The sequence below is a fragment of the Prionailurus bengalensis genome, chromosome D2 (assembly GCF_016509475.1).
Source record: "Prionailurus bengalensis isolate Pbe53 chromosome D2, Fcat_Pben_1.1_paternal_pri, whole genome shotgun sequence".
NCBI classification, from domain to species: domain Eukaryota; kingdom Metazoa; phylum Chordata; class Mammalia; order Carnivora; family Felidae; genus Prionailurus; species Prionailurus bengalensis.
This window is the reverse complement of record NC_057351.1, coordinates 15,188,569-15,203,535: the sequence shown is the minus strand read 5'-3', so window position 1 is coordinate 15,203,535 and position 14,967 is coordinate 15,188,569. Positions and strand designations below refer to the sequence as shown.

Below are 14,967 nucleotides of genomic sequence, written 5' to 3'. Positions count from 1 at the left end.
TAACCAATTGAGCCACCCAGGCGCCCCCATGTGGATGTTTTCATATAACTATAACTCCCTCTCCTTGGAGATACAAAACTGACATTCTAGAGGCAGGGCACTGGAGCGTCCCCAGGTCTGTGTCAGGGAAAGCGGAAGTTTCTCAGAGAAAACCCACATTCTGCGGGGCCCCCCCGACGTACTTTAGCTTGTGGTGGAAACTAGTCTGGTAACTGTGGGGGGCTGAGCACAGAGCAGAGAGAATGCAACCGAAGCCCGGGCCCAGAGCTGGGGGCTCACGGCAGGGTCCGCAGACCCCAGTACTGCACCCTAACTGGGCAGGAGCCGCCATTCCCCATAGGTACCACCAGCACACCCGGTGACCAGGAAGGGGCCAGGCATCTGAGCCATGACCAGACGTGACTCTCACCTCCACCGGCCTCCTGGGGGCCAGGAAAACTCCTTCCTGTACCCAGAAGCCCTGGAAAGGAGGAGTCGGAGGTGAGACTGAATACACAGAAGGGAAGAAATCCCTGAAGACTGAGGTTTTGAATTAGCTGAATGCTTGTTCCCACAGAAACTCCTTCAAGCCCGGAAGGGCTGATTCTTTTTTTTTTTTTTTTTTTTTTTTTTTTTTTTTTTTTTTTTTTTCATTTTATCTACTTATTTTGAGAGAGAGGGAGAGAGTGAACAGGGGACGGGCAAAGAGAGAGGGAGAGAGAGAGAATCCCAACCAGTATCCTTGCTGTCAGCACAGAGCCTGATGTGGGGCTTGAACTCCCGAACCGTGCGATCACAACCCGAGCCAAAATCGAGAGTCGGTGTTTAACTGATTGAGCCACCCAGGCACCTGGAAGGGCTCATTCTGCTTGCTTGGCACCTCTCAGTCCTCCCTAGCCAGGCAGCAGGAATAAGGACTCCAGAGCAGTGTGCGGTCAGTGACAACATAACGTGACCTTTTGTTCCCCACACGCCTGACCGATTTCAACCCGCTGTGTTATCAAGCATCTTTTTGGAAAAATTTAGTTAAGCAATCAGGAAAACAAATACAAAACGGTATTATTTTTTTCACAGGTGAGGTTGTCTACGAGACATCAAAACATTGCCAGGAGGGTCCACTAACTTGCCAGCAGCCTGTACCAATGGAAAGTCACTCTCCTTCAAGGTCTGGCCCGGGTGGCCCTTCTTCCTGAGGAGCCTTCGCCAGCCTCTCTGTCTGAAATGCCCTGCTTGAATCTGTAGCTCTCAGTTTACGTCCGGTGGTACGTCTTACGTCCCGTGTGATTTTTGCTGTGAAGTCTTTGCTCTGCCTCTCCCAGAGTCATACTCAAGGTGCACCAGATAAGCGAATGAACATTAGTAAGTTGTCCCTTGGTAAGACCTCTGAAGGCTCTTAGAGCCTGGAGCCTGTTTCCGATTCTGTGTCTCCCTCTCTCTCTGCCCCTCCCCCGTTCATGCTCTGCCTCTCTCTGTCCCAAAAAAAATAAATAAACGTTGAAAAAAAAATTAAAAAAAAAAAGATAACTGAAGGCTTCATCTTTTCAGCCCCTGAATGATAATGCCATTTGCTCTAAGAATAAAGTCTCTCTTCAAGTCAAGTTTCTCTTTAAGGATGTCTGAATGTTTAATAAGAGGCTGTCATAAATTAATAAAGATCCAGGTATTTTCCAACTCTGGTGAGAAAAAGGCATCCTAACCAAGTAAGCCCTTGTGGGGTCTGTGCATCCTGGCAACCAAAGATCAAGGTACATGAATTTCTAATGCACTTGGAAGAGCATTAAGGCAATGGCAATTCTGTTAGTGTCAGCGAAGGATACCTGTTATTTAAATGGCTTTTTTTTCCACGTTCGCTCAATAGACTACCATGCAGTGATATACCCACAACCTAGCAATGTAAAATTCAGGACAAGACCCGACTAATTCCATTAGGTAATCTGACCACGAAACAGGTTTCAAGATCCCTGCTTCTGGAACATTCGCAAACAGGGAGGCTGGAACGTACCCGCGGGGTTTCCGATTGGGTCCTCCGAGCCACCATTAGCAACAGCTGTTGTTGAAGCGCACTGACCGCAGGGTCCCCAGAAGAAGGATCCTGACTCTCAGAAGTCGTGGTACTGGAGGAGCTGATCTGTATGTCTCTGAGGAGGGGCAAAACAAAAGCTCTGGTCACCTGGAAGTGTGGAAGTCATCTGTTATTATACCCAAACACGAGGACACCAGGGGTCCCCAGGGCAGGTAGCCGATAAGCCTTTACAACCTTTACAGATTTGCATACGCAGTTCAGGGCTGGGATTCTGTATATGCAATGCTCTCTTCGGGCAGAAGGGCAATCATCTTGCACACGTGCAAATTACTCGGGCTGTCCAGATCTGCCGCGTGCCATGGGGTAGGTAGGTGGATGCCTGGTGTTCTAAGAGATGCCAACGTTAATTTTCTACGTATCCGATGGATGGGCAGGGGGTAGCAATAGTTTCTGCCTTCATATTTTGTGAAAACAGTAAGTGGTGGTCTGGATAATTCCAAAGACAGCAATCAGGAAGGAACACAGACAACCTGCGTCTCTGCTACCTCCTCCAACCCCTAACACGCTCTGCATCCCCTCGCCTCCCACCCCCACCCAGAGCAAAGAAAGTGTGCGTCAGGTGCAAGAAATGCCTCCGTAATTGGAAAAGAGGACACTACTAGAATAGCTATAATCTACATTAAAGAATCTTACCGTCTTTAATCACGTATGGGTTGACAAGACATAAATTTAAAGAAGTCTTTTGTAAATCTCAAGCCTGGCATCTTTCCTTTGGCTCAGAAAGCACAAACTGGGACGTATTTTTCCATCTGCTTTTCTAGCAGGGTGCCGAAAACTGAGAGGACAATGCTGACTGCCCACCCCACAGTCATTTCTGACGGAATTCCTGCTAACAGAGCTCCATTTATTCACTCGTCCAAGACCATGGCTTCAGAAGAGAGACCGGGTCTCTCCCTAGCCCCAGGGGTAATACGCCGATCACTGAAACCCCATTCACCCCAGTCAGTGCCTTGCTTTGGGAAGGAAGAAGGAAGAACACATTCTATTTTTATACATACACTTTTTTTTAAGTTTTTAAATTTATTAATTATTTTGAGAGAGAGATAAGGTGAAAGTACACAGGAAGGGCAGAGACAGGGAGAGAGAGAGAGAGAGAGAATCCCCAAGTAGGCTCTGCCCTGACAGGGGGGCGATGTGGGGCAAACTCATAAACTGTGAGATCGTGACCTGAGCCGAAATCACAAGACAGACGCTTAACCGACTGGGCCACCCAGGAGCCCCAAGAACGTATTCTCAGAGGCTACCGTGGAGCAAAGGGGACACTGCTGAGGGTATCAGGGAACTCGGCACAAGTTTCTCTACTTCTTAAAAGGTAACAAGAAAACTTCGGGGCTGCAGCAGCCAAAGCGTCATCACAGGGGATGAGCCTGAGGACAGCAAAGCTGAGAGACGGAAAGAAACTCGTTTCCCAATGATGACATCGAATCACTGCACTGACCAAACCTGCACGGATCAGGACTTTGGACTTCCTGTCTAATCCACTGTGATTTGGGGTCTTATGGAACTTGCAGCCCAAACTGCCTCAAGAATGCAGACGCTGCACTAACGTGATGCCTTTCAGATTTCTAGCCTCACATTTCATTATAAACTCTGGCGAGTTTGTGGGCCCTTCTTTTCCCTTAGTAGTCCCTACTACTGCATTCATAAACACATAAATACTTATTCTATCGGAACAGCATTTAAAAGAGTTCCACCAAGGGCGCCTGGGTGGCTCAGTCGGTTAAGTGTCTGACTCTTGATTTCAGCTCAGGTCATGATCTCATGGTTCGTGAGTTCGAGACAGCTGACAGTGTGGAGCCTGCTTGGGATTCTCTCCCTCTCTCTCTGCTTCTCTCCTGTTCATGCTCTCTCTCTCTCTCAGAATAAAGAACCTTAAAAATATTTTAAAAATAAATAAAATAGTTCCACTGTACATACATACACGCACATCTCTCTACATTTTCAGACATCATTTATGACTACTTGATGGTGCATTCAGTAGAGGCACTCTGATAAAGAACCATTCAGGAAACGCCGTATGTTAAAGTCAGGAGTGAAGGAGCAAAGAGCAAAGTACATGGAGCTTCAAACTTAAAAATCCTATCCTTCCGTTATTTGGATGACTGTTGCACACACTGTGCTTGTGCTTCCTGTCTGGGGCAGAGGTGTAACATCTTTTAACTAACAGAAAAAAGAAAAAAAGCAGTTAGATTTATAAAGGCAACATGCACTCAGACTTTCTTGCTTCGTACAGAAACCACCACGTCCTGTAATCGTGTTGTTGCATAGCCGAACACAACAGGATCGAGAGTGCCTCGCTCGTACAAATTTGGGGAAATCTAAATCTCAGCAAATGCCAGCAGACTCTGGCAAGTGCCAGAACTTCACAGAAATCAAAAGGTTAATCTGATTGCGCTGTCAATAATGTAAGTGATGACTGTAAACAGGCAGGAGCCGGATGGACACGTGTGCTTCTTTGAGAAAATCTTAGAAAGTGAATAGCGCCCTCTATTGCCAACTGAAATGAACTAAGGACTGGCTGTTAGAGCCAGCCTCCCGTTGCTGCTGCTTCGTGCCAGGAAACACCATACAAAGGAAGGGTCAACACACCTCAGCTTAATATCTGCAGATTACTTAGCATGTTTCCAGCAGTAAAGTAATAATAACAACAAATAACATTATTTTTTTTTATTGAAGCCATTTGAAAATCTCATGTTAAAATCTAGGGTTTGGTTTTCTTTTCAAAAATCTTTTGGATAAGTTCTAGAATTAAGCAGAACGAGGCTTGGATTATTGCTCTACTAATCACTATCTGTGACTACAAGCCTTTGTCGTCCTATCTCCAATCCTCACCTAGAAAATAGGGAAGACATCTCCTGCACAGGGGTTGTGAGAATCAAATCAGACTAGATATGTAAACCACTAAATGGTGTCTCCCACGTATTAGACACTTAACCATACCTTATTTATTTCCTTCTATGGATATGGGACCCGACTTTGTTTATTCTCATATGAAACAGCAACATGACCCCTATGCATTTCATACAAATAACATTACCTCCAATTGTTTCTGTTAGCATGAATGGGGGAAGAGTGTCTTGCCCTCTACTCACACTCAATCCTCTTTATTTTATAAAAAAAAAAACAGACTCCAACAGCTTATTAAGTTCCCTCTTCATTAACTTCTTTCATAAAAGTTGAGTATTCTAAACAAAGCATGATGATATTAAAAAAGATCCTTGTCCTAGCTTTATGACCGGTGTGGCCTCACCAGAAAACCTGTATCACACATGTATACGGGCTTCCGATCTGGCCAGGAAGAGATGATTAAATGTTACAGTCGGCACTGTTCAACTGGAAGAGATTTCTCCCCTTGCTTAAATGTTGTTCTCTGGGGTCCTGATGTTGTAGTCATGATGGATGTTCACCAGCTTCCCAATCAAGAACCAAAGAGGCTGTGATGTCACAAAAATCACAGAGCAGACAGAAGTCTCCCTACCAGTCCTTAAAGAACGCCTGCTTACCTTCTGCTTCTTCTCAGACTTATTCTTCTACTCTTCTCAGACAATCCACTGCTTTTGGCCCTTGTTTAACTGTGCACCGTGGGCTCTGCAATCATCTAAAACATCTCTGTTTTCCTAACTTAAGGCCGGAGATTTCCCCTCACGTGAATAAACATAATGTGGAAAAAAAAAAGGCTGAGTTTTAAGAGATATTTCCTTCCCTGAAACAGCAATATTCCAAACCTGTAATAAAACTACACTCTGAACTATCAGAGGACAATACCTGCAGGTCTGGTCTCGATCACCTTCTCTCTGGTTAATCGCTGGCACATTAGTTTGGTTCAGGGTGATGGAGTCGCTGAGTTGACTTAAATTAGATTGGGCTCAGGACAATAACAGAAAGAGTGGCTGGTGACAGAAACTACCAAAGAAGCAGCCTCTAGGAGGATATAAAGGTGACTAGGGGCTAGGTGCTAGTCTGGGCCAGAATGGTGACTCTTGTATGGGCAGAGCTGAGTCTCAGATTGATGGGGACAACATTCCACCATATTGTACTCCCCAGCTTTCATTCATTTAGACTCTGCAAGCAACAAATAATGAAAATACATGTGCTTCTTCTACATTTTCCCATCACCGTGGAAAAAAAGAATTCCTGAAATTCTTCGTCTTCCCGGGATCTCAAAATTATGGCCCACCATCTAGAGAAAGAGGACCCTTCTCTCTACCGGTCCTTCTTGTTCGTCAGACCTCCCCCCCGGGGGACACATGGGAACAAGTCACCCAGAGGGGCAGCCTGAAAATGGAACTCACAGCCAAGCAACGTGCTTGGTATGTAGGATAATTAAATAAAGCAGCCTTGTTTTAAAAACGATAACCTTTGGGGCGCCTGGGTGGCGCAGTCGGTTAAGCGTCCGACTTCAGCCAGGTCACGATCTCGCGGTCCGTGAGTTCGAGCCCCGCGTCAGGCTCTGGGCTGATGGCTCAGAGCCTGGAGCCTGTTTCCGATTCTGTGTCTCCCTCTCTCTCTGCCCCTCCCCCGTTCATGCTCTGTCTCTCTCTGTCCCAAAAATAAATAAACGTTGAAAAAAAAATTTAAAAAAAAAAACGATAACCTTTATTTGGAACTTTAACGGGGATTCTAGATTGAGAGTCTGCAAACAGCTCTCACAGGACAGTAAAATCCATCTGTGCACGTGAGCAAAAGGAGAGAGACAGGGCCTCAGGCACGGCGTCTACTGCCACCGTGTGGCAGTTGGGGCTATGGCCACCAAAACAGTGTGGCAGGCCTTCCCAAGGAGTCAGAGAAGGTGCCTCGGAAGAGAAGTCTCTAGAATCAACCTCCTAACCCTTCCATCTTTATGACTCTGTGCCTGGATGAAAACTTCGTCTCTCTGTCAAGTGTCCAGAAAAGCGAAACAAGGACCAGAGTGGAAGGATCAGAGATAAGAACTAAAAAAACAAAAGACGGAGGGGCAGAAATTTGGAAATGGCAGAAACTCTTCAAAGAGTTTGCAACTCTGGATGCTTCTGTGCTTCCTCCAGATCACTTCCACCTCTATGTGATCAAAGGCACCTAGATCCCCCCAAAGTTTGTTTGTTTTATTTAAAGCAGTACACACATAACTCTCCACTATACAAGCCAACATAGTAATGCAGCTATATGCAAACTCTCAAAGATTTATAGTTAGAATTGACATTTTCAACTTGTGCTTGAATGGAACATAGCACTGAGCATATCCAACATTGGGGGAATTCACATTTTTCTCCACGTTTTGAAGACCTAATTGACTAACTTCAATGCCTGATACTCCAGCTCAGATTTTCCAAACCAGGGATCAATATTTCTTCTGACTAATGTAAAACAGAGGGTTCTAAAAGAGATAATTCTTTTGTGCAACTTTCTGCTCCTTGCCTTCTTTGGGAACCAGGTACATTCATTGTGGCTTGAAAGGGCTTTCCTCAGAATTGATCCCAATGAGTGAGGGAAGTTTTACTGAGGTAAGGGTCAGAAGGGCTGGTAATATCAACAGAAAAGAGTTCTGAAGAAGCAAGAAAGACTAAGCACAGGGCTCTGATCCACCTTTGAAGCAAAGTACTCACTGGGTTTAGAGATTCAGCAGCATCCAAAAATACACCTAGTTTATAAACAGAACCATATCTGCTTTGATATGTACTACAATGATTCATAAGCAAATAAAAGCCAGATATAAGTGAATCCAGATAAATCAGCACACTATTACCCAAACTACTCTACTCTTTCAATTAAAAACAAGTTGAAGTACAAAAAGGCCCCCGGGGACACCTGGGTGGCTCAGTGCGTTAAGTGTCTGACTTCGGCTTAGGTCATGATCTCATGGTTGTGAGTTCGAGCCCCGCGTCGGGCTCTGTGCTCCAGCCCTGGGCCTGGAGCCTGCTTCGGATTCTGTGTCTCCCTCTCTCTCTGCCCCTCCCCTACTCATGCTCTGTCTCTGTCTCAAAAATAAACATTAAAAAAATTTTTTTCTTAAATAAAAAAAAAATCCCCCAATAAAAATCCTATAAACTAGTATGCTCTAGAATGAGTCTTCCATTCAGTGGACTACTATGCCTACTTTTTGAGTAACAGAGACTCAAAATGAAAGAAAATACTATGCCTTTCCATCAGATTTCACTGGACACCGGACAATATGCATTTTGCATGCATTTTCATCCGACTGCTTCTGACACTAGAAAAGCTAGATTAATACTAAAACACGGTGGTAGATCTTTCACAGAAGAAAGCTCTGCTATGTTACTTGGAAGAATTTATAGACAAAAGAAATGTAAATCTTTGCTGAACAAAGAAAAGAACCTATCAAGCTTTACTTGCAAGATCTACAGAGGAAATTTAAAAAGTTCAGTCCGCAATGAACCTTTTAGACACAAGACACACTTCAACTTCCTAAGCAGAGAGCCTACATCAACTTTGATTGTCTGGGCAGACTCGTAAGTACATCTTTCTAGGTAGATTAGCTCATTTTAGGCTCTGAGCTACTGAATCAATCCTAGGTGCTGGGTAATGAATTTGTCCTCTGAAAGTTTTTTAAGTAGCAATTCTAAATGCTGCAATTCAAGCCAGAGTTCCCTCATCCTAGTGTCTGGGGAGAGCAGGGCTATGTTAGAGAGTGTTACCAAAGGTACCTGCTTTACGGACAGCTATTGTACAACCGGAAAACGCTGCTTACATTTCTTTGGCAGTTAATGAGAAATGTGCTGGTTCCCACAATGACAGTGGGGCCAAGGAGGGAAATTTGTTTCCTCTCCTGGTTTCCTCCAGGAATCCCCCAAAGAGACATGGAAATTACACCCCAAACAATTCCCTATTCATGCTTGGGAGTCGGGATATAAAACTGTCACGTGGCAACTGGACTTAACAATGGCAGAGACGAATGGCTTTCTTGCCAATAATAAGGATCCATGGTTTAATGGCCTAGTTGGAGGCAATCCCAGCCACTGAAGTTGCCTTACAGGGAAAAAGCTGCTTTTCCAATATCTCCCATGGCTGAATGGCTTAGCAACAGTCCTAACTAGGAATCCTTCCAAGTTCAAAACCAAAGTTTATATTTACTGTAGTGAGAACTCAACATTTAATGGCATTAAAAGCCAAGGATACAATATTAAAGTACCTATCCTAAAATTACCACAGAGGCCAAGATGTTGGAACTCAACAGGTTGACAGAGAGCATACAAAGTACTTAGCTGCCTTAAAAATCTCATAAAGTAACTCATAAAAGCACTGGAGGGAAGGCCTCCACCCAGGTAAAGTCAGGATGCTTTGCCCTATTAGGCCACGGTGAAGTTTAGCCCCTGGCCCTACTGCTTCTGTTTGCAGATAATAACAATACCCTTGTGGCAGGTACTGTCCTAAGTGCTATATATGCCTGTTATGTTTAACTTTTAAAGCCACCTGGTGAATTAATTACTATATCATTTCTATTTATGGATTAGTAAATGGACACTTAAGATGGTTAAGCAAGTTGTTCAATGTCAACCAAAAAGTCCATGTGAGTGTTGGAACTGAAGCCTGGATCAGCCTAAGACTAACACTCGTGCGCAGGCTACTCAGTGCTAAACCTAATGCCCCATTACAGCCCCATCCATGTGGACACAGAGAACTATGTAGTCATGAATGGGTAGAACACAAGACAGGAAAATCTAATGTCAGCCGCAATCTCTGATTTCTGTGTCCAGCGGTTTGAATAGTCATTCTGCAGGGTTGCATTTTATTTATTTATTTGTTTGTTTGTTCGTTTTTAGTTTCAGTTTGGGGGCTTTTTTGGGTCCATTTCCCCACTTACGAGAAGGAAAAGGTAATCAAATCTGTAATCAAATGACCAGGCAAACTGCTAGGGTTTCCAGCTCTTTCACTCCAAGTGCCACAGGGTGAGGGAGTTTGTGCTGATGTTGTCTTGATGATCCCACGTTCACCGGATTGCTTCTGTCTACAAATAGGTCGAATTGCTCCTGCTGCTACAGGTAGAACACAGCGCGAACTCCTCGACCAGGCTTCACGGCCCCCGTGACCTGACTCCGCTTCTCCTATTCAGCTTGTCACCTCCTCTCGCTGAATGCCCAGCTGGTCTGAGCACTGTCCGAACTCCAGCTGGGCTCTCTGTGTCACTTCCAATGATCCGACTTGATTCAATTCAGAATTTACTTAACATCTATCTACAGAGGGCTAAGTGAGGGCTCTAAAGGCACTGGTCGGAGGCACTTTTCTCTAGACAAGTACAGTCTAGGGGGGACGGGAGTCCTACACAAGTAAATGAGGTACCAGGGAGAATGTGATAAGCCCCCCTCTGACATGGAGCAGGGGATTCGTTTGCACAGTAGGGATTGATAAGATAAAGAAGTACAGAGAGGCAGATCGAAATTTGTGCTTTGAGAGGTGATTATTCCAAAGGGTAGGACTGAATGGAGGAGGGCAATTGAGGTAAAGAAGGACAGACACTTAGAGAGGAAGGGCTGAAGGTTGGCCAGCGTGGGCTTCGCAGAGAGGAGGGATGAGGGGCAGGGCTGCGCAGGGGTGAGGGGGAGCAGGCTCAGTGCACGCCTGCCCCAGGCGGTGGGGACCACGTAAGGGCATCTCTGTAAGGCGTGTGTTTGCAGGCAGGGCTGCTCCACAGGAAGTCTCGGGGCGTGGGGTGAAGGCCTGGGCTTCAGAGCAGGACTGGACAGCCAGTAGTCCACAGGCCACAGTAACCACACACGTGTCATCTGTAGCCTGTGGTATTTCAAACCAATTCAAACTGGCGACATTAAACAAAAAAGAACGTTACAAATAAATGTGGATTTTTAGCTCCTTGTGGAAAGTACCGGAAAATCCAGTTGGGCCGGGCTTACTGAGTTGGCCTAAGTAGATAAATGCCCTCCAGTGGCCTGTGGGAGCCGCCACTCCTAACATGTGACACTGGCCTGCTTCCCCCGTCTACACTACCTGCCTGGGAGCCACGGGGCTCTGAGTCTGTGGCCCCTGTTGAGGCAGAGGACCAGGGACGAAGACCCAAGTGTCCTGAGCCCACTTGCTAGCCACTGAAGGTTGAGCATGTTTCTCAGTCTTATTTCCTCTTCTGTGAAATGGAGCAAATCTCACATGTCATGTTGACAATTGGACAACTGATGACTTAGCAGAGTGCTTCGCACACAATATATATTTAACAAGTGGTGGCAGCCGTGACCAGAGTTATTACAGGGAAGTGATCCCTTTGGGGCCTGGAACTGCCATCATGTTGCTTCCCACAGAAAGCCTGCGGGTGTGTTGGAACACAGGTGCAAGGCATTACCCGGCCCTTCCAAGTTTGCAAAATCCTGACCTGCTGGCCTTGTACTTGATCAGCTGCCTTCTGCTCTGGTATCATTCTTTTTTTTTTTTTTTTCCAATTGTTTTTTTTAATGTTTTTGTAACTTTTTTTTTTTTAATTTTTTTTTCAACGTTTATTTATTTTTGGGACAGAGAGAGACAGAGCATGAACGGGGGAGGGGCAGAGAGAGAGGGAGACACAGAATCGGAAACAGGCTCCAGGCTCTGAGCCATCAGCCCAGAGCCTGACGCGGGGCTCGAACTCCCGGACCGCGAGATCGTGACCTGGCTGAAGCCGGACGCTTAACTGACTGCGCCACCCAGGCGCCCCTGTAACTTATTTTTGAGACAGATGGGGAGGGAGGGTGAGAGCAGGGGAGGGACAGAGAAAGAGAGGACACAGAATCTGAAGCAGGCTCCAGGCTCTGAGCTGTCAGCACGAAGCCCGATGTGGGGCTCAACCCCGCAAACCATCTGTAAGATCACAACCCAAGCCAAAGTTGGACGCTCAACCGACTGAGCCACCCAGGCGCCCCTGCTCTGGTATCATTCTTTACATTAGAGACAGAGGACACTCGCCCTCATGCACACCCCAACACACAGTAGTCCATTAACGTAGGGACTAAAATATTTCAGTTGAACCTGCTTGCTTTTATCCTATTTACAGAAGTTTTCCCTTCATACCATCAATTCAAAGATACCCGAATCATCACTACATCACGAATTTCCATGAAAGCCAAGGCTTATTACGAACCCAAAGAAACGAGTCTCCCATGATGGATGGCATAGCTTCCACTGTCCCCAAGTCTGGGGAAGACTGTGAGACTGTTTGAATATCTAGCATAAGCCTGTCAGAGAGCAGTTTAAGTCCAGAAGATCACAGGACTCTGCATAGCACTCAGCCGTTTTTCCTGAGCATGAGTTGAACAGATGGCAGCCCCTTCTCCACTTTTCTAGAACAGCCAAGGGAGCCACTTCAATGCTATAATTTTGCTAAGTGAAGCGACTTGAGTTTTGTTCTCATGCATTAAACAGGAAGCACTGTACATCCCTTATGCCCAAACGGGCCATTGAATTGCCATAACACCCCGTAACAAAGTCCCTTCTGAACAACTAACTTATTTCAAAGCACAGGCAATGTAGAGAACATGGATATTCTCAAGCAATGGTCTGTACATGTGAGAGCAAACATGTATCCTATTCCATTTTATCTGTGAAGCACAAGAAGATATGCATGGCTATGTGCCATTCTTTCGTACAGCTCTTAAAACCAATTCGCTGCCAAATTACCTTGGGGATAGGGCAGGTGGTCAAAGACTTAGAACTTAGCATGGGAGGTGGTGGGCCAAGAGCTCTCCATTGGCATGTTTGCACACAAGAAATGTTAGTGATGACCAGGGAAATAATATAAAGCTTTTCTTGAAGGGGAACGCTGTTTTTACAAAACTTGATCATTATTCTCCTTAGAGAAGCTCAGTAATTAGTTTAATCGAATGACTTTTACCAGAAACAGAGAATCCTCGGGGGTCATCTGTTGATTTTTGCTGCCCCGCCTCCATCCACCCTGCTCCAAATTTACCACTAAAGAGCCACCCCCAACCTTTCTCAGAGGGAACCTATGACTGCACCTCTATACATGATCGTAGAGCTAAGCCAAGTACTTGCCTTGGTGACTGGGCTCAGGGAACGTGGCCCAGTCAGGACCAAATCCGACTCAATGAGACTCTTATATTGGGGTTTATGGGAGAGAAGCATGTTGTCCTTGCTGGACTCGATTGAGAGAAGACATAAGGCCCGGGGCTACTACAGGCATCTTCTGACCACCAGAGTTCAGTATTTGAGAGGGGTGTCAAAACGCAGGAACAGGAGAGAGATGGAGAAGGAGAAACCACACCCCTGAAGACGTCTGCAAGATGTCTCAGTTACATGACCCCAAATTCCCATGGTGAGGAGGCCTTTTGACTTGGATTCTCTCAGGTGTAGCAGAAAGGGGGTCTAAATGTTGTATGTAGCCAAAAAGGCAGTGCTCGGGAAGGACTGAGACCTGAGACTGTCCAAGGGCTTCTCGGGGGCACTCAGCACACACACATTCAGCAGCCCTAGCAACCACACCTGGCCGGAAGCTCTCTTGCTCCGAGTCAGTGCCCTGTGGCACACCGAAGCCTTGACAGCTCTGGAAATAGAGGGCAGGTTATACAATAAAGAGCTCTAGTCTGGAGGGGAAACGCAGGGGAGATGAAAGAAAGCAAGACTTGTGGGAAATTTAATAAAGAGAGGGCAATGAATGGGGAAAACCCGAGTTCACGGGTGGCTCTGCATGAGACAAAACCTAAGGAGGAGGAGCCTACTGGAAACCTTGCAAGCATTCTCTCTGGTTCTCATTTGCACACTGTACATTTTTAACTTTTTCAGGCTCTGGATACACGACTTTATTCTAATGGGCATTACCAGCAAAGGCAATCAAAGGCTTTACGGAGTGGGAAAGTAAAGCACAGTTGCCCAGGAAAATAAAAATAAGAAAGTCTGGTAGCTTTATTTTGGGATAAAATAAGGGGCTTGTAATTGTTTTAAATTTAGTTTAAAAACACTACAGCTTGCAACGGAGGACTGCAGAATAATGTAACAGCTTTCCACGCTGTGTTCTCGCAGAATTGAGTATTTGGTCTGAGGGACCTGCCATCTTAGATGCCTATGTCCATCAAGCCACTGTAACGAATGTCCTGGAGGCTGGGGCTGAGGTGAGTGCATCAAACCTCCCTCTTCTCCTGGGCCTCCATTTGCACGGGGACTTTGTGCGTCTTTTGGCTAGAGAAGAATTTTATTTTGTTTTCCAGGCTTTTTGGTTTTTTGGGTTTTTGTTGTGGTTTTTTTTTGGTTTTGGTTTTTTTTTTTTTTTTGTATTTTAGAGAGAAAGAGAGAGAGCACACAAACTGGGGGGAGAGGGAGAGAGAGAGGGAGAGGGAGAGAGAATCTTCAGCAGACTCCACACTTAGTGCAGAGCCTGATGTGGGGCTCGATCCAAGACTCTGAGATCATGACCTGAGCCGAAATCAAGTCCAACCGGTTGAGCCACCCAGGCACCCTTCTGTCTATTTTGACCAGAACATGGGCACCTGAGGGAGACAGAGGAAGAGTGGAAGGCCTGCCAGCGATGGAGAATATGCGTGTTTCCCTGCAGGAGTGACTCTGGATACAGCAGGCTGCTTCAGGGTCGGGGCCTAGTTGGGACAGCGTGGCCTGGGAGAGTCACCACCTACAGTACCCATCAACTCTGCCGGAATGGCTGACACCAGCATTCTTAAGCAGCAGTGGGAACAATGAGGAAACAGCCTAAAAGGCTGGTGCACGACAAAATTCCACCTGGAGACCAGACCGCAAGGACACAGACAGTCTTCCTTCTAGGCCCACGTGGGGTTCCTCCTTGGATTTCCCATGCACACCTGTGCAGGAAACTTTGACCCTGGGAAGGACCACTGAACCGCAGGATCTGGAATTAAGGTTCCTATAACTCCCTTTGAACTCTCCAGGCGTGACGCCTAAGGCATTCTAATCACACCACAAAGGACTCCCATAAATCTTCAAATATACATGCAATTCTAAAGGAA

The 14,967-nt window shown here is 45.9% G+C and overlaps 1 protein-coding gene across 4 annotated transcripts in view; it reads right to left on the bottom strand.

Annotated features, from left to right (window-relative positions):
• Positions 1-14,967, bottom strand: part of PCNX2 (pecanex 2) — a 305,815-nt gene that overhangs the window by 243,245 nt on the left and 47,603 nt on the right. For all 4 annotated transcript variants that reach the window (XM_043596291.1, XM_043596295.1, XM_043596293.1 and 1 more), the window contains exon 9: positions 1,982-2,117. In XM_043596291.1, coding sequence (XP_043452226.1) covers positions 1,982-2,117 — 136 coding nt within the window. The remainder of the gene's footprint in view (positions 1-1,981; positions 2,118-14,967) is intronic.